This window comes from Zingiber officinale, chromosome 11B (genome assembly GCF_018446385.1).
Source record: "Zingiber officinale cultivar Zhangliang chromosome 11B, Zo_v1.1, whole genome shotgun sequence".
NCBI lineage: Eukaryota > Viridiplantae > Streptophyta > Magnoliopsida > Zingiberales > Zingiberaceae > Zingiber > Zingiber officinale.
In genome coordinates this window covers 17,791,154-17,813,069 of record NC_056007.1, presented here as the reverse complement: position 1 = coordinate 17,813,069, position 21,916 = coordinate 17,791,154, and the positions used below count along the sequence as shown (strand labels likewise).

At 40.1% G+C, this 21,916-nt stretch overlaps 1 protein-coding gene across 1 annotated transcript; it reads left to right on the top strand.

Moving 5' to 3' along the window:
- Window positions 1-255: 255 nt before the first annotated feature.
- Window positions 256-17,254, top strand: LOC122034435. Its single transcript, XM_042593684.1, has 23 exons — window positions 256-425; window positions 672-762; window positions 846-1,613; window positions 2,732-2,913; window positions 2,990-3,073; window positions 3,223-3,357; window positions 5,522-5,640; window positions 5,741-6,046; window positions 6,123-6,210; window positions 6,335-6,440; window positions 6,516-6,629; window positions 10,221-10,384; window positions 10,567-10,687; window positions 11,268-11,492; window positions 11,564-11,754; window positions 13,946-14,113; window positions 14,191-14,296; window positions 14,973-15,110; window positions 15,219-15,383; window positions 15,463-15,663; window positions 16,166-16,360; window positions 16,440-16,511; window positions 16,595-17,254. Exons 2-23 carry the CDS (start codon window positions 715-717, stop codon window positions 16,745-16,747), a joined length of 3,849 nt encoding a protein of 1,282 aa, XP_042449618.1. The 5' UTR covers window positions 256-425; window positions 672-714; the 3' UTR covers window positions 16,748-17,254.
- Window positions 17,255-21,916: the final 4,662 nt, after the last annotated feature.

Genomic DNA, 21,916 nt, shown 5'->3' with positions numbered 1-21,916 from the left:
TCTTCCCCTGCGGCCTCCGAAAGCATGAGAAATCCATTTTCCGACGCTACCCCATTCTAAACCTACTGTCAACAGCGAGCAGACTAAGATGGGACCCACGCAGTTACCAACCACAACGAAGGTATAGACAACCATCTATAAATTTGTTCCCACTGGATTACTGGCAAAAACATTTGGGGCCCACTGAATGTTTTATTTTTTTTTTCAAAAATCGAATTGGTTAAAAAAAAAAATAATACACTGCACTCGATTCCTCCTCTTCGTCTTCTTCGTTCGGACTGCCCTATTTCTCCGTCGCTCCGCATTCCGAATCCTCGCTTGCTTTTTTGTCATCGATCTCTCTACTTTCCACATTCTCATCGCATTCGACGAGGTTTCATCTTTATGTGGTTGGCGATCTCAAGCTTTGCCGCTTCGCTTACCCGGTGCCGTTTCTCTCCCGTGCATTCTGCTGTTTTCTTGGTTTTTTTGGGTTGTTCTTGGTAAAAGACCGTGTTATCTTCCTAAATTCTTGATTTTTATGGAGAAATGTTTGTAATTTTCGTGGGCGTCCTCGGTACCGACTGATTTGGTTCTTTGCACGCTTTGTTCTATGAAGATTTGTTTGTTTGTTTGTTTCTTTGCTTTTTTTTTGTTTGTTGAGTTGTGAGGAGTTCATCTTGTTTGTGCAGGTGAGGCGAGCTTTCCAGTTAGTAATCGGCGGCCGGGGTGTCCATGTTTACAAAGGAGATTGACCCCCACGCTTACCGGTGGTCTCGCGAGGTTTTCATTCCCAATGATCTTTCTTTCCCTGTTACTCTTCTCACCATTCGTAGATTTTTTTCTCACTCAGATGGTTCTTGCAGGGCCAACCTTCGGCGACAAGCGTGCATCCCCGGATGGAACCCCTCGTCAACCTCCGAGACAGTGGAAGAGGGCTCGGGATACCCCCGCCGGAGAAATTCCGAAGTGGCCACCTTCCGCCCGGAAGCATTTCTATGTCTCATGCCATCCCGACTGGGGAAGATAGCCAGTCTGGTTCTGACATGGATGAAACCTCCGATACTGAAGCGGAGATCTATGAGATACGCCATTCTTTTGATTCATCCTCAGTGGATGAGGTCGCTGGTAGGAGAGTCCCCAATGGAACATTCCGGCCACCTGCCTTTCGCAACAGGCATACAGGTCCTGGCTCTACACAGAATTACTATTCTAGTGATGGGTACTCAGACGTCAGCTCTTCAGTCGACACGACAAGGAAGCAGCCACATCAGATTAGGAAGATGACTCAGTCAGAGTACATGATAGAGGTGGATGAGGAGGACGGACTTTCAGACTCTGGTCAGAGCTTAGAATTTTCCAGTCAGGTAAAAAGGCGCAATGATGGTTGTACTGTGCCGTTGAGAGGTGGCTATGCTTCTGAAAACTATTCACGCAATGTGCCCCAGAGATCAAATGCAAATGAAAATGCTGCAAAAGGTGGTGTTCATTCAAAATTTAGCTTCACTCTCAATGTTCCCTATATGGAAGGGGTTAGTGCGCCTTCTGATAAGCTTGATCCAGCCCCACAGACTGTGTATCATTCAAATGGCTATTCACAACATATTCCATTTGTGGAGGATCCTGCAGAAAAGGTTTCAGTTTGGTTCTCAGTGCTACTAGCATTATTTTTTCTTTCAGTTTTGATATTAGAACCAGTGGCATTGTCCTTAATCAACTTCGTTGATTTCTTGATAAAGGCATAGTAAAATGGATTATCTAATTTTCCATTATGCTATATCATACTTAGTAAAATATATCCAAGATGTTATTACATTGCAAAGAAAATCCAACCTAACCAAACATTAAATAAATACATTATGCAAAATGATCACCAAAATTTTGCTACAAGTTTCAAAATCTGGTATGATATTAGAAGTTCGTATATCTTTATAAAACTAAATGATCTTGGTAAAATTTGAACTCTTGAACCTTAATTTCATTTCCACTTAACATCATCTGTGATCTTTATTCCACAGATGACCAAGTGACATGTTATTTTATGGCAAGTCACTCTAATCTCTGGAAATCAGACTTCTCTAAGATGTACAAAGTTAAAAATGCCTCTATTCTGACATTTGTCTCTTCTTTGCTATTTTGTCCAATTAAAGTTCTTTGATTTTGGTGCTTAATTTTAATCTGATACTATTGTTTCTTTTCTTGATGATAAGAATAATCTGGAAACTCACAAATAAATGTGCAATACATAAGTTCTCTAGACTTCATTTCTAGTGTCTACACTCCTTGAACTGCATGTCCTTCTATGCCTTTTTTGTTGATTGTCACCCTTTCTTTATCAATTGATTGGTTTGAAATGGCTCTGTATGGATCTTTCAAAAGCTTTCCTCTTTCTTCCTGTGAATCATCAGAGATATTGAATGTTATTCTATTAAAAAATGTCTATATTGAACTTTCCTTTCTCAAAGTTGCATCTCTGGCATGCCATTCTTGTTTGAGATAATTAGTACCAATTTATATGCCATTATTGGTTATGTTTAAGGTAATAAATACCATTTTATATGCCGTTATTGATCTCTACTCTTCTAGTTGTTTATATCATATTTGGTTCTCATTCTTGCCTAATGGGACAATTTAGGTTCAAAGCCCTACACATTATGAAGTTGTTTGTTTTTTTTTTCCTTTGTCATCTATTGCATGCATTGTTCATGACAGCTGACTCAGATTGATTCTTTTGTCAATGTAATGCATGCAGGGTGGTCTTTCTGACTATCCAAGTGCTCCTCCTATTCATGGCTATGACAAGAATATAGCCGATGATGCTTCAGAACAAATTGCTGGTGTCAGATCTCCTGCTACATCAAATGGCTCGATTTTAATGAAAGACTCAATGTTCCATGCCAATTCTAGAACCAATCAGTCTGAAACAACTACCAGGTTAAATTATCTTTACTGTTGAAATGATTTTTCATATGCAAGCATGTCTAATTTGCTAATGTATCCCAATAACCAGCTTACCACAAAGAAGCTGTCAAAATACTGAAGCTGCTAGATCCTCTAGTTTATTGCCAGCTCGTCTTCCAACTTTTCATGCAAGGTATATCTGTTTCAATACTATTGCTATTGATATTTTCAGTGTTTCAGATTTAATGCTTTTTTTTTTCTGTCTGACAATTTATTTAAATTGATAATTCATAAAAATTGAATTCTCGGATGATTGTTTGACCACCTCAAAAATGATGCTAGTGCTCAAGGTCCCTGGTTTTCTGTAATTGCTTATGATGCTTGTGTGCGGCTATGCCTTCATTCATGGGCTAGAGGTTGCATGGAAGCTCCCATTTTCTTGGACAATGAATGTGCTCTTCTACGAGATGCATTTTGGTGAGTTCTACAATATTTGGTTATCTGAAGCTAGTCTTTTCTTATTATGCAAAAGGTTCTTAAAGGAAATTCTGGTTTCCTGGACAATTTGATGTTTGATGTAGTATACTAAATCAGTTAATATGCGTTGAGTTTTTTTTTTATTTCAGTATGTGAGCTTGATAATTTTGAATGATAATGAGTTATTTCAGATTTTCTTTGTTAAGAAATCTTATTTTCCCCACCCCCTTCAGAATATTTAATTGGATATTGTAGTGATGTACAAATTATGGATTGAACATTTTTAACCATGTGTATCTTGATGGATTGTGAAGGATATTGGCTTGTATCAGATTTAATTCTTTGAGAAATCATATCTTTAATCATGCTTACATTGTTAGTGGAACTTGTTATAAGAAGGGTAAGGCAATTGTACAACAAGGTGGCTTTTATGGAAGATGCTAGTTTATGATTGGACAAGAGAGGGCATTTACTTGTTAGAAGTAATTTGCATTTTGTAGAACAAGCCAACATGAAACAGGAAAATGAGAGAGAAGAGAGAGCAACCAAGCTCATCATCAAACTCAAAGCAATATTCTAATTAAGGACTAGGCATCTCATCCATTGCATGTCTATTTTCAACAGTTATAGTCAGAATCATTGTTGCCTGATGGGACCTAAACCACTTCTTAACTTAGGCACTGACAAAACTAAGAATATTCATTAAAGAAAAGCATTTTTCTTCAAAACTCATGAGAATCACTTCTGGAAACCTTAACGAGAATTCCTCTGATATGACTCTTGTTATAATTTTGATGGATGCAATTCTTTAAACAATATAAAATGTTTTTTTTTGAATTGTATAATGACATTTGATGGAAAAAGCCTAAGGTAGGAAGACACATTTTGAAATGGCTTCCATAGGTTTGACAGATTCTAGGACAAATCTTAATCCTTTCGCAATAAGCAACTTGAATTTGTTTCCATTGAATCAACCAGTTGTATGGTCTAGCTAGAGGGGGTTGAATAGATGACACACAAAATTGTTCGATTCTTGTACAAAGCACAAACAATATCATTAATTAGTAGTGCTTGTGTGCTTGTGTTTGATTGGTTGGTTGTGTTTGGTGTATATGTGGCGGAAATGAAGGAAAATGAACACAATGCTAAACAAAGATATTATATGGCTCAAAGATGCACTCATACTCCATGATCTATGACATATACAATGTGTCACTTTAAAGAGTTCCACTATTATCACCCCTTGACAAGAGGCAATATGGTAATCGTCTACAATATAAAGCTCAAGCCTTGACCTAACCAATGAGGTTTTACTAACTATTACAATCTTGATGTTTAAGGATTTCACTTACAAATAATAAATCTCACTTCTGCCTAAAGATGACAATGAATGCAAGAGATAGCCAATTGCCAAGAGCTTGAGATGTTTAAGCATTTAATCTTTATCCAAGCTCTTGGATCCTTTTGAGCACTTGATTTGCTTAAGCACATAAAATTTTGAGGGGAAACAATAAGTTCTTAGTGCTAAGTCTTTCTAAAATTTATATAGAAAGCTCTCTAGCGGATACATTTTGATCGCCTCAAATGTAATAGTTGGAAGACAACAACTATACATCTAGTCAACTGAAAATCATCTCTAATCGATTGATTTGAAATTGCCTATGAAACAACTCTACCATATGAGTACCAACTTGGCTACACCGTGGGGGCATTGGAAATTACTTAGAACCTCTATCCAATGTCCAATTGATCAGTCGATTGCCAAATTGCTAAATTGATTGACATAGGTAGTCAATTGGAAATCATCTCTTGTTAATTAACAACCAGTCTCTTTGGGACTCGAACTAATTGCCTCCCACCTTCTAGTCACTTGGCATTAACTATCAACTGACCCATGATTTACCTCCCTTCATATAACCTGGGGATGGGTGTGAGGCGCGCTTAAGGTGAGCGTAATTACCTTTTGCTACAATGGGACTCGAATTGATCGATAGAATAAGGCTTAGGAGTCTTTCCTACAATGCTTCACAATCAAGCCTAGGTAACTTACCTACTACCTAGACAATTGCCACATCATTGCAATGATGCTAAATATTACAACACCTAAATAAACTTGTTTTGCACAAAGAACAAAATTTATACTCCTTTCTACACATTTGTGTAGTGTGCGCCAAGTTTTGTTACAATCTGAGGAGGAACTTCTAGCAAAAAGGTCATCGGAGCTTGTTTGTGAAGGTGCTGGTCCAAAGCCAAAAAAGATCATAGGCAAGATGAAGGTCCAAGGTGTGGTTGTTATGCTTCATATACTATTTTAAGTTTGTATCAATTTATTTTTATCTTCCTTGTGAAAATGCTTCTTATGGTGTTTGTTCCTTTTTTGTAGTCCGCAAGGTCAGAATGGCACTAGATATGCCCTCTGGATGCAGTTTTTCATCATTTAGACAACCAATTGTAAAACTGGAGTCTCTTCGGTTCCGCATGTCCAGTCTGCAAGCAACTCTTTCATCAGGATGGGAATCACTTCGCAAAGTTCGAGTTATGCCAAATCTACCAGCAAATAGTTCTTTCTCAAGGCACAGCTTGGCTTACATGCATGCTAGTTCACAGTATATCAAACAGGTGTCTGGGCTGCTTAAAATTGGTGTTAGTACTTTGCGTAGTAGTAATTCATCATATGAAGTAATGGAAGGTTTGTGTTTTAAATTGAACTATAAGTTGATTGGTGAAATATGTGATATTATCTCATCAATTGTTCATTTTCTCAGAGACATACTCTTGTCAGTTAAAGCTAAAAAGTTCACCTGAGGATGATTGTGTCAAGATGCAACCTGGATCTGGTGACACACACGTCTTGTATGTACTCTTTTCTGTTTGAAATATATTTGGTGAAATATCACTGATCAGAACATACATCAAATTACTCCCGCATCTTAAAAGATTAAATAGGGGTTCTAATGTATTTTCCTGCAATGTGCAGCTTTCCTGATAGCTTAGGCGATGATTTGATCATTGATATCTATGATTCCAAAGGCAAATCTTGTGGTCGAGTAGTAGCACAAGTGGCCTGTATTGCAGATGATCCTGTACACATAACTATGCCCATGTTCATTTTATCAGCTTCTGCATGATTGTCAGACTGACCCTTCTATTTCATGCAGAGTGATAAACTTCGATGGTGGCCTATCTATCATGAACCAGAGCATGAACTTGTTGGGCGTGTACAATTATACATAAATTACACAACTAGTCCTGATGAAAACAATGGCTTGAAGGTATAAAGGCTTGATTATTCTTTTGTTAGTTCTGAACAATACAAAAGATCTATGATAATCGTCCTTTTAACTGTCCTGATGGATTACCAACCATGTTTTAGGTGCCTTCTTGAATGCTATGTAGTCATGAATCATGATTACTTCTGCAATTATTATAATTTGGTGTTTTTTGGATTGCTGAACCATTCTAATATGAGCAAAATGCACTAGAAAGCTGGAAATATATTGCTCAGCAAGGTTGCCCAACATTGATATTGGGTCCCTTCTTGATTCTTTTTGAGCTTTGATTTTTTTTATATTAATTATTCATCAGATAATTTCATTGTTATCGTCGGGTCTCTTCCTAGGTAAAACATTTATTTTTCATACATTTGTAGGCAAAACAAGCCGGACTAGATTCTCAAATTTTTTCTGACATCAAGTATTTTTATTTTTTAGTTGGCACCAGATATTCAACTTATTCCGACTTTTCCTGGGGGTGACCGGCTTGCCCCATGGAAGTTTCTCACCAAACATATCAAACATAAGTACTTCAGGGGTTAAATCAGTCACATGCTTGTTAACACAATTTTTTTTTTTCCTGTGCTACACCAATATCTTAATAGGGTGATATTATGGCCTACAATTCTATGTCAAAATCTAATACAGCTCTTCCCTGTCTTATTTACGAATAGAGTTATGGCTGTCTGGTCTTGATGCCCTTTTCTGCATTAAGAATGATATTCCTTATGTTGCTCCAGTTATCTGTTCAATTGAACATTGGAACTTCAAGAGATTGTGGTTCTTTGTTTGCATTCTCACTTTGAACCTAACTTCGGACCAACTTTCTTTCATATTAAGATCATAGTGTACACCCTAACTGAGACTGAGAGTACCTACTTTTTTATTTGTGCTGCTTGTCATGGTTCAATCTATCGGTCTTACTGAGTTACTTGCTGTCAAGATTGCATACAGTTGCTAGCAATGTGAGGAAAGAACAAAGATAACTGTATTAAGATATTTGGATTGACAAACAAGTGATGTGGGTTTCTTGCTAAATGATTTTACCAGTCTGCAAACAAGGGCAGTTGGGAGCTTGAAATAGAGATGTAAGAGGAACTCATATAGGAGCATAAGAAACAGTAGATGCATTTGTGAAGGTGTTTGAGCGAGGCCTTTGACAAGCTTAAAGGAGAATGTAGAAGTACTCCTACATTTTGGTTGAGGGAAAAGGTAGGAAAAGAAAGTGAGGAAAATCAAAGAAAGGCAAAGAGAGGGAAGGAAATAAATTCCTTCTACTGTTTACCTATATTGTGTTCTGTCATCACTCCGGCCTCATCCTTGTCCCCAATGCTTGGCCATATGATTTTGGATGTGATGACTGGGCGCACCAGTTCTACTTGCATCAATGAGCACTGCACACACTGCATTGGCATGCATATGGTTAACTTTGCTGTTGTGCTGATGTGGGAGAGCATGAAGACGAACTCAGCGGTGTGGACAGGGGTGAAGGAGTTGACTCAGCAAGCATTGATGATGTCAAGGATGCAGAGCACTAAGGAGTTGACATGGCTGACACTGAGGAGCTCGAGGATGTAGGTCACTAAGGAATCAACATGGTGGTGTGGGGTGTGGACGAAGGAGTCAACATGGAGGGTGACCTTAGCCAATAAGGGATTGAAGGTACCGTCGGTCTTGAGGGAGAGGAGGCTTCATATACATTAGATCTAGATTCCACTCATCATCTACGCTGGGTAAACAAGGGAAGGGTAGTACAGTGGCTTGGAAATAATGTTCTATAGATTTTAACTCCTTTTGTCAAAACACACAATTAAAGTACTACATGTTGTACATCAGTACTATGGTTAAATATCCTAGAGTGCTTCATAGTTGTGAAAACTGCGTGTCTGGCTGCACCTAGGCGCAACATGTAGGCAAGCGCGCCATTTGCGCATGGGTCCAGGCGCACTACTTCAAAGAAGTGCGCTTAAGCGCACACCTTTGAGAGGCGACAATCATGCGTAAAGCGTGATTTTACTCACTCAATGGAAGCCCAACCCTTGCGACGGCCGTGGAGGCTTTGTGCTAGCCTCACAACCACAACTGTCGCGTTGCACGAGACCCACAACCGCGGCGGATGTGTCGCGTGAGCCTCGCAGCCGTGTTGGATGTGTTGCGTGAACCCTGCGGGCACATCATGCGAGCCCTGCGGCTGTGATGGAGTCTTAACGTGAGCCCGCGGCCGCGGAGGACTCGTTGCACGAGCTCGGCGATGACGAAGGCTTCACACAAGCACCGCGGTCACAACGGAGTCTTCATGTGAGTCCCACAGCCACGGAGGAAGCATTGCGCGAACCTAGCCGCGGCGGTGGAGGCTTCACACTAGCATCACGGTCGACCCGTAACAAGCTTTTAATTATATAAAACATAAGTAAATAATTTCAATCAACTTCTAGCTATAATAGGGATAATTTAAATGGGTTTAATTAAACTCTAATAAAATTGTCCCATTAATTTATATATAAAAATTATCCCATGTTTTTAATTAACATATTTCTTTGTATGATTTTATTAGTGAAATATTTTAATAGAAATTTTCTATATATATTTGAATTGTTAAAATTTATACCCAAAACGTCTTGCTTCGATAAGGCATGCGCCTTACTTTGTGCTTAGTGCCACAGACCCACAACACTTATGCCCTTTTAGGCACCTCGCGCCTTCAATAACTATGGAGTGATGACACAAACTATTTGTACACAAAGGAAGAGATGTGTTTTTGAGGAAAATAATCTCGCACATTTGTGATGGATATATGTGAATGATGTGAAACAGAACCATTTGAAGATTTTAAAATGGAAATATTGACGTTGATTGTCAGCATCATTGACAATTGCAGCTAGTTTGGTTACACTTAAATATCAGCAAATTACTTCTAAACTACCTTCTAAATGATAAATACAGTTAATAGACTGATTCCATTTTTCCCTCATTGAAGTGATTCCTGGAATCTCGTCCAGGAAAGCTAATGTACACAAGTAGCATCTTTAAGCCAAATAAAAAACAAATTGAAAGACATGCTTCCTGATCCTTCTTATTTAACAAAGAGGAAGAATAACAAAGTGGTTCAATCTGAAGTCTTTGGGTGCAAATGGTCCTTTCTTATGTTTTTGGTATTCACTTTTATAACAAAAATGAACATGTACTGACATGAAGATGATTGAGAGGTGGTAGTAATACATAAATGATAATAGATGAAGATGATCTTTCTCATACCTCATGTTTAACTGTTTTGCTTGATTTAGAAGGGCACAAAAATAAACACTTTCAATAACAGAACTGTTGTTTGATGATTTAAAATTGAGGGAGATACTTGGAAGGTAGTTATTAGATAATAAGATGCAGAGTGATAATTTGCTTGTATAGTTTGTGGAACTAGATGTTTAAATATCATCCAACTGCTTAAGTCTGCTTTGCTGAAAGGTTGCAGAGTGCTAAATAATTAGTTTTTGATGCCCCATATCTGCATACTGGTTATTCAATTAAATTCTTATTTGCATAGGTTTGTTTCCTTCAGTTACCAACTGTGAGGATGCTACATGTATTTTGCAGTGTGGTTCTGTCGCAGAAACAGTTGCATATGATGTTGTCCTGGAAGTTGCAATGAAAGCCCAACACTTCCAGCAAAGGAGGTTACTGTTGCATGGATCATGGAAATGGTTACTGACAGAATTTTCCTCCTACTATGGGGTTTCAGATTCTTACACAAAATTAAGGTACTGAATAGAAAGTTCTTGTAGAAAAATCATGCATCTCGAATTCATATTATTTGTGAATTGTTTCATGTTGGATTATTGCCATGAATTTTGTAATGGCTGAAGGCATTATTATGATTTAGAATTCCATGTCTGGGTTCTTTTACAGCAAACCATGCTTTACCTGGGTTGTATTTTGCCAGGTACCTTTCTTACGTAATGGATGTTGCAACCCCGACAGCTGACTGTCTCACTTTGGTTCATGATCTGCTGCTACCTGTAATTTTGAAGAGCCGCAATAAGAACTCACTAAGTCATCAAGAGGTCCTTTATTTTGTAAAGTGTTTTTTTGGTCTGAAGATTGCATTTTTTTCTTATTACAGCATTTCTAATTCCATTGTGGGAACTTTTCCTTCAGAAAAGGGGAAATACCAAATGCAGAATGATTTATGTTCTATCTTGTTAAAGAAAGACTCCAACCTGATACAGATATAGGAAACACTTTTTGTATTTTGTGTTCAGCAAACACACATGTTCTAAGAATGTTTTGGTAAATTCTCTTCGGCATGAAAGTTTGAACACGGAATCTTATTCTATTTCTCCAAAATAATAAGAGTGTTATGCTATGTCTTTCACATCACTTTTATTAATGGAAGCAGAATTAATTCATATGCAATTTTGTTTTCAACCCAAAGTTTCTGAGCTAAAAAGGCGCAGGTTGTAGTTCCCAGATATTATGCATTCTTGAATGTGATATTAGTTTACTTAAAAGTAGGGTCTTGTGGCAGTGTTTGCTGTATAGGATAGGCATGTTTTTCTTTTCCTTCTTTTTCTGATCAGTAGTTTCTGAGCTATTGACCATTGCCATTTATGTTACCTGACTTGATTATCTTTGGACGGTCAGAATCGTATTCTAGGTGAAATTGAGGACCAGATTGAGCAAATTCTTGCCATTGTATTTGAGAATTACAAGTCCCTTGATGAATCCTTAACATCTGGAATGTCAGAAGTTTTTCGACATGCCACTGGATATCCTGCACCTGCATTGATACCTGCAATGAAGCTATTCACTCTTCTTCATGATATCCTGACTCCAGAGGCTCAGCTTAAGCTATGCGGTTATTTTCAGGTTTGCAATATAGATTTTCAGTTGATACTACAGTTATATTACTTATAATGATATCGTATTGTTATTTCTAGACTGCTGCTAAGAAGCGCTCAAGAAGACACTTGCTCGAAACTGATGAATATTTAGCAAACAACAGTGAAACAAATAGGATGGATGTTGTTGGTTTTGCTAATGCTTACCAGAAAATGAGGACACTATGCTTCAACATACAGAGTGAAATTTTTACTGATATTGAAATCCATAAACAGCATGTGCTTCCAAGGTGGCTATCTTTCCCTTGTACTCATATTTGGCAAAATTTTACATCTCACTATAAATCATGTAAGACACTTGTAACAGAAATTTGCCTATGCCATTTGGCAAAATTTTAGATGATCTTGTAGTTTAACATACAACACCCACTATAGATCATGTAAGACACTTGTAACAGAAATTCACTCATGTCTTTTTTTTTGGTCAAAAGAAAGGCCCTCAGACCTATATTTATTAAATATCAAATGATTACATGTCTCTTCTCACTTCTCCTTCCTACTAAAAATTGTCTCCACTCTGGTTTCAGCTCCTGAACTTTTGTATTCCTGCTTTTTGCACTCTTTGCTTCCTAGCCAACCAGTGTGCATTTTGCCTTCTATTCTATCAGTCTCAGCCCTCACTTTGATTGCTCTCATTTCCTCACCTTCTCCGATCCTATAAATGTGGATCTCTGCTGTGAAGGTTGACTTGAGGAAATTCCAATTCAGCCCCCCTGCAGTTCCATAGAGTGGATCAGGTACTGCATCAACTTTCAGTTTCCAGGTATGCTCATGTTTAGTATTTCACTCATTGTTCACCATTTCTACCTTTGTATCATAATCATGTACCCCTCTACTTGCCAATATCGAATGCCATTCTGCTTATGTGATTGCATGGATGGTTCAGATCTTCAAAGTTATTCTCTAGAACTCTCTTGTTTCTCTGTACCAAAAATTCCAGCTTGTTGTTACAAACAGAGTACTTCATTCCACCAGCAGAATTCTTTCTACTTTCCTGGATACGTTTTTCTCTATCCACTCCTTTTAATGCTCTCCTCAAATAATTCTTCCTGCTGTCTCCCAAATCCCAATTAGTTCGATCCATATTGTCCTTGCAACTTAACAGTTAACTTTTTCCATGCGTTATGATTTCCTTCAGCTCAGGGCACCTTGGATAGCTGGCCTGGATGCTCATGTATTTCCTACATCTTTCAGAGTTGGCAAGTAAACCTTTGTTTTGTCACTTTCCCTAGAAAGTCATATTCCTTTTGGCCCTTCCTATCTCCATATGTTCTTCTGGATCTGTTCTTCCCCTCTTGAATGTTCCTTTCAACAAGCAAAATTTTATGCTTCTCGTGTGCTACATTCTTTTTGATGAGTAGATTCATAACTCATATCCTCCTGGTCAGGGCCATTCCTAATTTTGTTTGCAGCAATCTCTGTAAGAACCTTGGTAGCACAGCCTGAAACTCCTCCCATTACTATGTCCATCATTATTCACTAAATCCCCTACATTTTATTCATCTTGCCCGTCAAGTATTCTGCAATATCCTCCAGTGTCCGTTCTGTATTTAGACAGAAGTCCTTCCAAAATCTCACTTCATTCAATTCCCATACTCCATACATATCCACTTCCTAAGCTTCCCCAGATTTGGATTTTTGCCTCATTCATCAAACTGAGTTTTATACTCGTGTTTGTTTTGTCAATATCTGTTTTACATACAAACTCAACTGCTATTGAGGTTTCTTCTCCAGTATAAATACTTAAAATTATCAAGTTCAACCAGACTACTAGTAATAAAGAGATAACTGGTTTCTTTTTATTGATTTTTGAACACAAATGAGGAGCTCTTGACAAATTCCTTTTGGTTTTATGAAAAAAGTACCAAGAAAATGGAATTTGAGAAAGTTTCATGAAGTTCTAGTATGTATCAAACTAACAGTAAAAAAGTTGTTTACTTGCAGGAAATGTTAACATTTCAGGCAATCAAACATGATATTAGTGTAAGTTTCGGTGTTACCAAATGAGTTATAGTGTTCTTTCTTTCAGCTATGATTAGACTGGGCTATCAGAACCCCCAAAGCTCAACTTGTTTGGGCATAACTCTATTTATATAAATTCAAGAGGGAGAGTCAAGTAAATGAATAATTAGAAAATAAAATAAGAGTCAGGATTTTTCTTTTAAAATTTTACTGTTGTACAATGATTTCAAAGACTATGCTATTAAGAACTTATCCTATTGGTATATTTGTGATCTCACAAGACATCTGAATAGTTTAACAGTTCAAAAGTTTTAATATCTAATTGCAATTAATAGCATTCAGAAGATTTTCTAACTCACATTCCTGTAATGAATGCCTCTTGATATTATGTTTGTGGGACCTTTCCTCTTCTGTTACTTTTCTTTACATTGATGTTGATACTTTACCTCCTTATTGCAGCTTTCTAGATCTACCAAATCTATCTGCATCGATTTATAATGTCGAGCTCTCTAGTAGATTACGGTCATTCCTTGTTGCATGCCCACCTAGCGGCCCTTCACAACCTGTGGCAGATCTTGTAATTGCTACTGCAGATTTCCAGAAAAATTTAACAAGCTGGAATATCTGGTAAACAGTATTGAGTTGTTCTTTACTTTCTTCCTTTCTGTATACCTTTTAATTATTTCTTGTTTTGTTCTACTTAGTCCTGTCAAAGGAGGTGTTGATGCAAAGGAGTTATTCCACTTGTATATTATCTTGTGGATTCAAGATAAGCGCCTAGCATTACTTGAGTCCTGCAAATTAGATAAGGTGCCAAGTACATTTGATGCTTCTGTCACATTTTCTATCTTTACTTCTTTCTTGCTCTTAAAGCATTAATTTCTTTCTTGTTAAAGAAATTATGAGATGCCCATCTTAAATTTCATTTGCCTTATGCATTGTGTTATTTGTGCTTTTGATGATTGAATCATTCACATCCAGCATATCTTCTACTAGTTTCTTTTTTCCCACAGAATCCTTGTTGCGTCAATGTTGATTTTTGGTACGCATCAAAGTTGGTTGGGTGACTGATAGTGTAAAGTTTCCTTACATGTAAAGCTAACCCAGACTTGCTCATGGAAACCAAAGGAAGACACTGTAAACTGAAATTGGTAGAATTTTCACCAACCCTATCAAAGTAGTGCACTGGGTATAGTGATGATTATTCCAACTTGACTTTGTGACTTCGTACTCCATAGGATGTCATTACCTGCAACATATCCTGTGCTTTACTGATGTCCTGGAATGAAACTTAACCAATCATGTTTTTTATGGGTGTCAACTGAAAACTGTTTGCTGTGGCTCACAAATTAATGTCTATAGATACTTTCAAATATAAATGAGGAAGTGTTGTCATTTAGTTGACTCAGAATTATATTGATCCTGCAGATTCCCACAATTGTGTAGCTCGTTCTTTTTAAAAATTTGTTGACTTGTTCATTACCAGGTGAAATGGTCTGGTGTTCGCACACAGCATATGACCACTCCTTTTGTGGATGACATGTATGACCGATTGAAAGACACACTGATTGAGTATGATGTTATTATTTGCCGCTGGCCAGAGTATACTTTTGTTCTTGAAAATGTAGGTTTCAACGAAGTTTCAATTTTTAACATTACCTCAATCTGAATTACTACGAATTTTTTGAAAATTGTGTTGAACTCTTACTTCCTTTTCTCTACAATTACAAAGGCTATTGCAGATATTGAGAAGGCAGTAATTGAAGCGCTGGAAAAGCAGTATGCAGTTGTCTTGGCTCCATTGAAGGACAGTTTGACACCAAAGAAATTTGGCCTGAAATATGTTCAAAAATTTGCTAAAAGAAATTCTGGCCTCCCATACGCTGTCCCTGATGATGTAAGTTCTCCTGAGATGCTTCAAAATTTCCTTAAAAGTTTCTGATTTATAGAATGATTGCTTATACATTACACTACAGTTAGGGATTCTGTTAAATACCATGAAAAGACTACTTGAAGTCTTGCAACCCAAGATAGAAATGCAGTTGAAATCTTGGGGTTCTTGTATACCTGATGGTGGGAATGCAGTGCCTGGTGAACAGCTTAGTGAAGTAACTGTGACATTGAGAGCCAAATTTAGAAATTTTCTGCAGGCAGTAGTAGAAAAACTTGTGGAGAATGTAAGTTCTATCACCTTTTTTCCTTTTTTTTTTAATCTATATCCCATTTTTCATGAACTATTGCAAGTTGTTGGTAATTGTAAATTTGCATGATATCATGTTAGCACATTATTTAAAATTTGACATTGTTGAAAAATTCATGCTTGGAAGCACTTGGTAAAGTTTTGGGACTGGAGAGTTTATCAACTATAAGGCAGAACATCTGTGAAAGTGTTTCCAAACACCCATAACACTTATCTCCGACACAGAGATCCATTTCTTTGACTCTGGTAATTTTAGTTTGTGATTAATGGAATCAATAGTTTCCCCTCTTGGTGAAATCTAGGAATTCTATTCCTTCATAAAAAGTTTTGGTAAGGCAGAACATCTTGGTGGAATCTAGGAATTCTATTTCTTTATAAAAAAATTTGGTAATGTCTTTCTGACCATTATCATTGCCTTTGTTCTCGTATTCTGAAACAAAGAACCTTCTCTGTTTATGTTTCTTATTTGGTATGTTCAGACTCGAGTGCAAAGCACCACAAAACTCAAGAAGATCATTCAAGACTCCAAAGATGCTGCAATGGAATCAGATATCCGTAGTAGAATGCAACCATTGAGGGATCTTCTAATTCAAACTATTAATGAGCTCCATAAAGTACTTGAGGTGCAAGTTTTTGTAGCAGTGTGCCGAGGCTTTTGGGATAGGATGGGCCAGGTAAGACTTCATGAAACCCATTCGTTTGAATTTATGCCTATTGATCGGTAATTGTAAATATTCTGTCTCTGGCACACAGGATGCTCTCAAATTCCTGGAGAACCGAAAGGAAAATAGGCCATTGTATAAAGGTGCACGAGTAACGATTGCAGTAAGTAACATGGTTCTAAATTTCAACTTCATAATTAGCATTGAATTTTCTTCAATTTTTAGCATAATGGTTTGGTTGTGCAGGTACTGGGTGATACATTTGCATCCCAGATGCAACAATTACTTGGCAATGTTCTTCAAGAGAAGGATTTGGAGCCTCCCAGATCCATTTTGGAGGTGCGATCAGTGCTTTGTAAGGATGCAGCGCTTCACAAGGATTCAAGTTTTTACTATTAGGCTTAGGCTGTATATATCTGGCAAGCATTGATTAAAAAAGAGAGCAACTTCTCGAAGTATTCTCAACACAATGTCAGTAGAAGAGCACTGAGTTACAAGTAATTGCTTCAAGATCTTTCAGTTTTGAATACTTTTGTACATGCACAAGCACATCAAGAAAGTTTGAAGAAATCTAAACCGTGAACTGCTTCAAATCCGGCACCAAGTTCCTTAGAGAGACAAAAAGAAAGGAAGAGATTTTGTATATTGTATCAGTATTCAGTTAGGTCACTTGCTTAGGATTTGCTTGAGTATTCCATCATATGCATAACAGTAATTAAAGTACATATTGTCTCTTCACTCTGTATCCAATTGGCTAAAAGTAGAAAGTAGTCTCCATATTTTGTTGTGTTCGGAACTCTTGTTTTTTCAAGATTCCAATTGTTGAAACTAAGCCAGTGAAGAAAATATGGTTCAACCTATGAACATTTTCTACTTGTAATGAATGCATTATTTTGCATACGAAAATGTTCCTCTTCTAAGTCTTATTGATGTATTATTTTGAAGGTTGGTTTGCCTTGAGGTCAGTTTTGGGGGACTAAAAGATGGAATAGGAAGGGAAAGCAATTCAAGATGGGGAAAAAATTCTCTAGGGAAAGGATGGAGAAAAGAAAAAAATATGAAGGAAAGAAAAGAGGGGGAAAAAAAAATGAAGAGATGGAAAAAGATGAAGGGTAAAAACATCCTCATGCTCGGGTAAGGTACTTGTGCGGGGTGCTACTCATGCCCGGTAAAGCGACCTTGTGCATGGCCATCACTTGCATACATGCGAGGTCTGTTGCATGAGGTCGGCGCTTGTGCAGGGATGTTGTCGATGGTTTCATGAGGTGACATCGCGCGCTCAGGGAGGGTGTCCACGATTGCGTGTGAGGCATGTTTGTGATTGCGAGCTGTATCACAAGAAGATTGAGAGAAAATATAATTAGACCGTGACTCGTACGAGAATAGATGAAAGAAAGTTATTTTTTGTCTGATTTGGATGGATGAAAAAATATTAAAAAAAAATTATCGGAAGGATTGTTAAATCTGTTTGCCTATTAAGTAGAAAAGAATATAATTCATCCTTTTTCATAAAGGAAGAGGACGTCGTGTGGGGTCGCCGATCACGGTCACACAAATTCAGTCGTGACTGTGAGAAATAGTTGTACATGTTTGATCCTGTCTAAAAGTCGATGAGATAGAATGCTGGGGATGTGGTGCTCCCGCTGATTGCCTGTAGACTCTGCTCGGACCTGCAACACAAATTACGTCAGTGTCGAGTCAAAGAAGGGTCCCCAGCGTTGGCCCTCCGACGCTCAAGTCAGTCACCGACGACAAAGTAGAAGGCGGAGCAACAAGAAGACTTCGCGCAAACAATGAATATTGCATACCTCCGTCGATACTTAGACCCCCCCCTTTATATAGAGCTCTAGTAGCACGCGTGCATGCTCCCCAAGGCAGGCACGCTTCCCCTAGTTTTTCCTGAAAAGGCTTGTCAGTAAAGTGTCACTGACACAGTACCGCAACGGGCCGAGCATATCTTTGAAATGACAGTGGAAACTTCCGCTGTACAATCTTTTGGCTATCCATGCCCGGTGTCGGTGGCACCAACTCTCGAAAGGATGTCGATGGATATCAGAGAGAGTGCACTGCTAGGCCGAGTGGGTTGACCGCTCGGCCGGAATTCCGCCTCTTTGGTGCCCCGTCCGGTCGGCTAGAACCTCGCTACTCCTGTGCGTGTGTCCACTCGACCGCAATTCCACTGTGCTTGTGTCACGTCCGCTCGGCCGAATTCTGCTCTGTCAATGTCGAGTCTTACTGCCCGGTCGAGTGGGGTAGCCGCTTGGTCAAAGTTTGAACTCTGCCAATGCTAGCCCTGCTGCCTCGCTGAGCGGGGAAGCCACTCGATTCGACTTCTACACATCGTCTACTCCATTAAGTGTTGGTATTTGACTCCTCCCCCGTGTCGAACGTGAGATCGGATCGGAACCTTCTTCCTTTGGTCGGGGCATGGTCGCCCGATCATTCGAGGATATCTGAGCGTTAGCCGCCTTGAATTTGACCTCCACCGTGGTAGCTATCTTCCGCGGGGTGGGACCCTTCCTCATCACCGCATCACATGCCTCCCCCTCAAGTCTAGTTGAAGGAGGTTGTAAGTCCGCCTGACTGGACAATTGTCTGAGTAGTTCTCCACCCGATCAGCCTTCAGCACTACCTGGTTTCTAATCGGGATGCGACCGTTCACTGTCGGTCGGCCTGTTGAAACTTTTCGTTCGACCGTAGGTATGCTCCTTCAATCTGATTGGCACAACGAACATCCATACTTGTGAAATCTTTTCTTGGGCTGTCTCGGGCGAGCGCGATCCTGGCTTACGTCACCCAAATTTATGGAAAATCATGTAAATCTCTTCGCATTAAGGCTAAGTGTGTCCCCATGCCCTCATTAAATGCTGACCTATGGCGAGGCACCATGTGTCACACCCACTGCTGCCGCACGCTTGACGTAACAAACAGATATCCGCTGGTGATATGACATTTGGTAGTTCAAATTCAATGGTCAAATCTCGGCCTGAGTTTCTGCGCCCTATATTGGACGGCGGGCCCAGGGCTTATAAGCCCTTGTGCGTCGCCGCCTTTACACACTTTCTCTTCGAGTTCTTCGATGACGCTCCTTCTGTGCCCCGATGACGTTCCTCTTTCCTGCTCCTTCGGTGACCTCTTTCCAGTAAGCTTCCTTCCTATCGTCCCTTGCTTTCTCATCTTCTGGCCTCTGTATTTCCTCGCCTTTCGAGTTTTTTGGCGTTTATGTGTTCCGGGGATACTTTGATAGTAATCTTCTCCTTCGCATCCTTTCATTGTGTTTTTTGCGATGGTGAGTTCCTCACAGCCTCCCGTCGGCATCCCTGGGCTCTGGTACACCTCTACCGAGTCCCGATTTGACGCTGGTGATGCTGAGAGCTTGACTGCAGCTAATGAATTTCCTCCTGATTATCAAGCCTTTCTTCCCTCTCCTTCCGATCGGCCAAATTCTCCGCCCCCCGGCTGCATTTGTTTCTTTAGGGATCAGTTTACCGTCGGTATGCGATTCCCCATTCATCCCTTTTTTCCCATCGTTTGTAAATATTTTCACATCTCCTTTCACCAATTAGTGCCGAACTCCTTTTGGCTACTGTGCGGGGTCGTCTTTCTTTTCCGCCTGCATGATATTCCTCTCACCCCCGGATCTTTCATTACTTTTATTATCCAAAATTGTCCGAGCCGGGGACTTTCCTTTTCCATGTCTGAGTGAGCTTGGTTTTCTTTGACAAGATGTCGACCTCCAACAAGCACTAGAGGGAATATTCTTTTTTGTACGCCTTCCCGAGCAGCCAGATTTCCCGACCCACTGGAAACTCGAAGTGGCGAATCAGTCTCCCCTGAAACAGTACAAGAGTCGGTTGGACTATCTCAACACCGCTTCCATGCTGGCTGGTCAGAAGTATGACATCCATAAACTACTATTGGAGGGTGTCCTCTACATCTTCGACCTGAGTCTGATCCATACCCGACTTCTGTTCAGCCTAGGTATGCAACTTCTTCAATCCTTCTTTTGATTCTAACTGATTTTTCTTCCTCTTTTACAGCCAAAGTCATGTTACGTGCACATCTGACCGGCAAGATGAAGCTTGGGATGCCATGATCAATATGGCTATCGTGGAAAAATTGGAGAGCCGCGGCCTGCAGCCGGTCGACTCACAAGAAGAGCCGCAAGATGAGAGCGAAGCGGCTCCCGTCTTGGCAAGTGGTGGAGCGACCGCTGGCTCACAACCTCCTTCTGAACGGCTTCCGATCGTTCAAGTTGAGGGGACTTCGGGTTCACCCTCCTTCCGAGCCACTGATCAGGCGCAAGAGGCGTCGAGCGGAGCCTTCATTACGCTCCACCACTTCAGGGGTGCGTTCTGCCAAATAGGTCGAGACGTTAACCCCCGCTCCCGTCCAAGAGTCCGCTGCTCTTGAGTCATCAGATCGGACTCCCTCCTTGTCCGATTTGCCACAAGGAACCATCTGCGCGTCGCCAGTGGCATTCATGCCACCAAAATAGAAGGCCAAGAAGTTGGGCAACTGTCTGGCGTCTTCATCCCAGCCGTCCGAATGAGCGACTTCTGTATAATCAGCCCCGAGCGGCCAACACCATATTACGACGGTTCTTCACCTACCGACTGTGGAGAGGCGCGAATCTAGTACTAAGTCCCGAGCTCCCGAGCACCAAATAATCATCCAAGGGCCGCTTGCCCATATGGGTTGATGCCCGAGCTCGTGTAGCGATAATGCCTCCAAGGGCGCTCGCGGTCAGCCACACTAGATGTCTACTAGGGTAAGTGTTGCACTTTCATAGTTTATTTCCGATAGGTGCTTATATTCGCTTTGTTTGTAGTACTAGGTGGAGAGTCTGGCCATGTGCCAAAGGCTCGCATTTTTTATGGAGGAAGTGAAGAATATGAAGGCGTCGAGGGACCAATCCTCCGCCGCTCAAGAGCAGACGAACGTCGAAGTGGCCAAACTATGAGCCGATCTAGCGAAGAGCACCAAACTGCTTGAGGTTGAATGGGAAAAGAGTGTAGGGTAGGCCATTCTACTGGATCGGCTCAATAAGCAGGTCACCACCTTCGACGTCAAGATCGAATCGGTCAATGCGAGGAAACTCCAGGCCATTAAAGACCTTGATATGAAGAATAAGGAGGCTCGGGCTCTCGCTAAGAAACTTAAGGAAGCTGAGGATTTCCTGGTCGTCGAGCGGAACAACCGATCGGCCGAAGAAGTTGCCCTTCGTGGCCAACTTATCGCCAAAGATAATGCACTGGCCACCATGAAGGACGAGTTGGAGGCCTCTCGAGCGGCTTTGAAGACTTATCAAGATGCTGAGGCTGGCCGATTCGAGTCTATGAAGAAGAACTACATCCGCTCGGATGCTTTCAATGACAAAGTTGCTGACCGGGCACTTCGCCTGTTCGACCTGGCTATCGACGGGGCGATCGACCAGCTCAGAGAGGGTGGCTACCTGTTGGCAGCTTTGACCAGCAATATCATCAGCTGGGACAAGCTTACCGCGTCGCTGCTTGATGACGTCCTGGACTACCTTGAGTGAGGTCGAGAGCTCTTGTAAAATGTTTG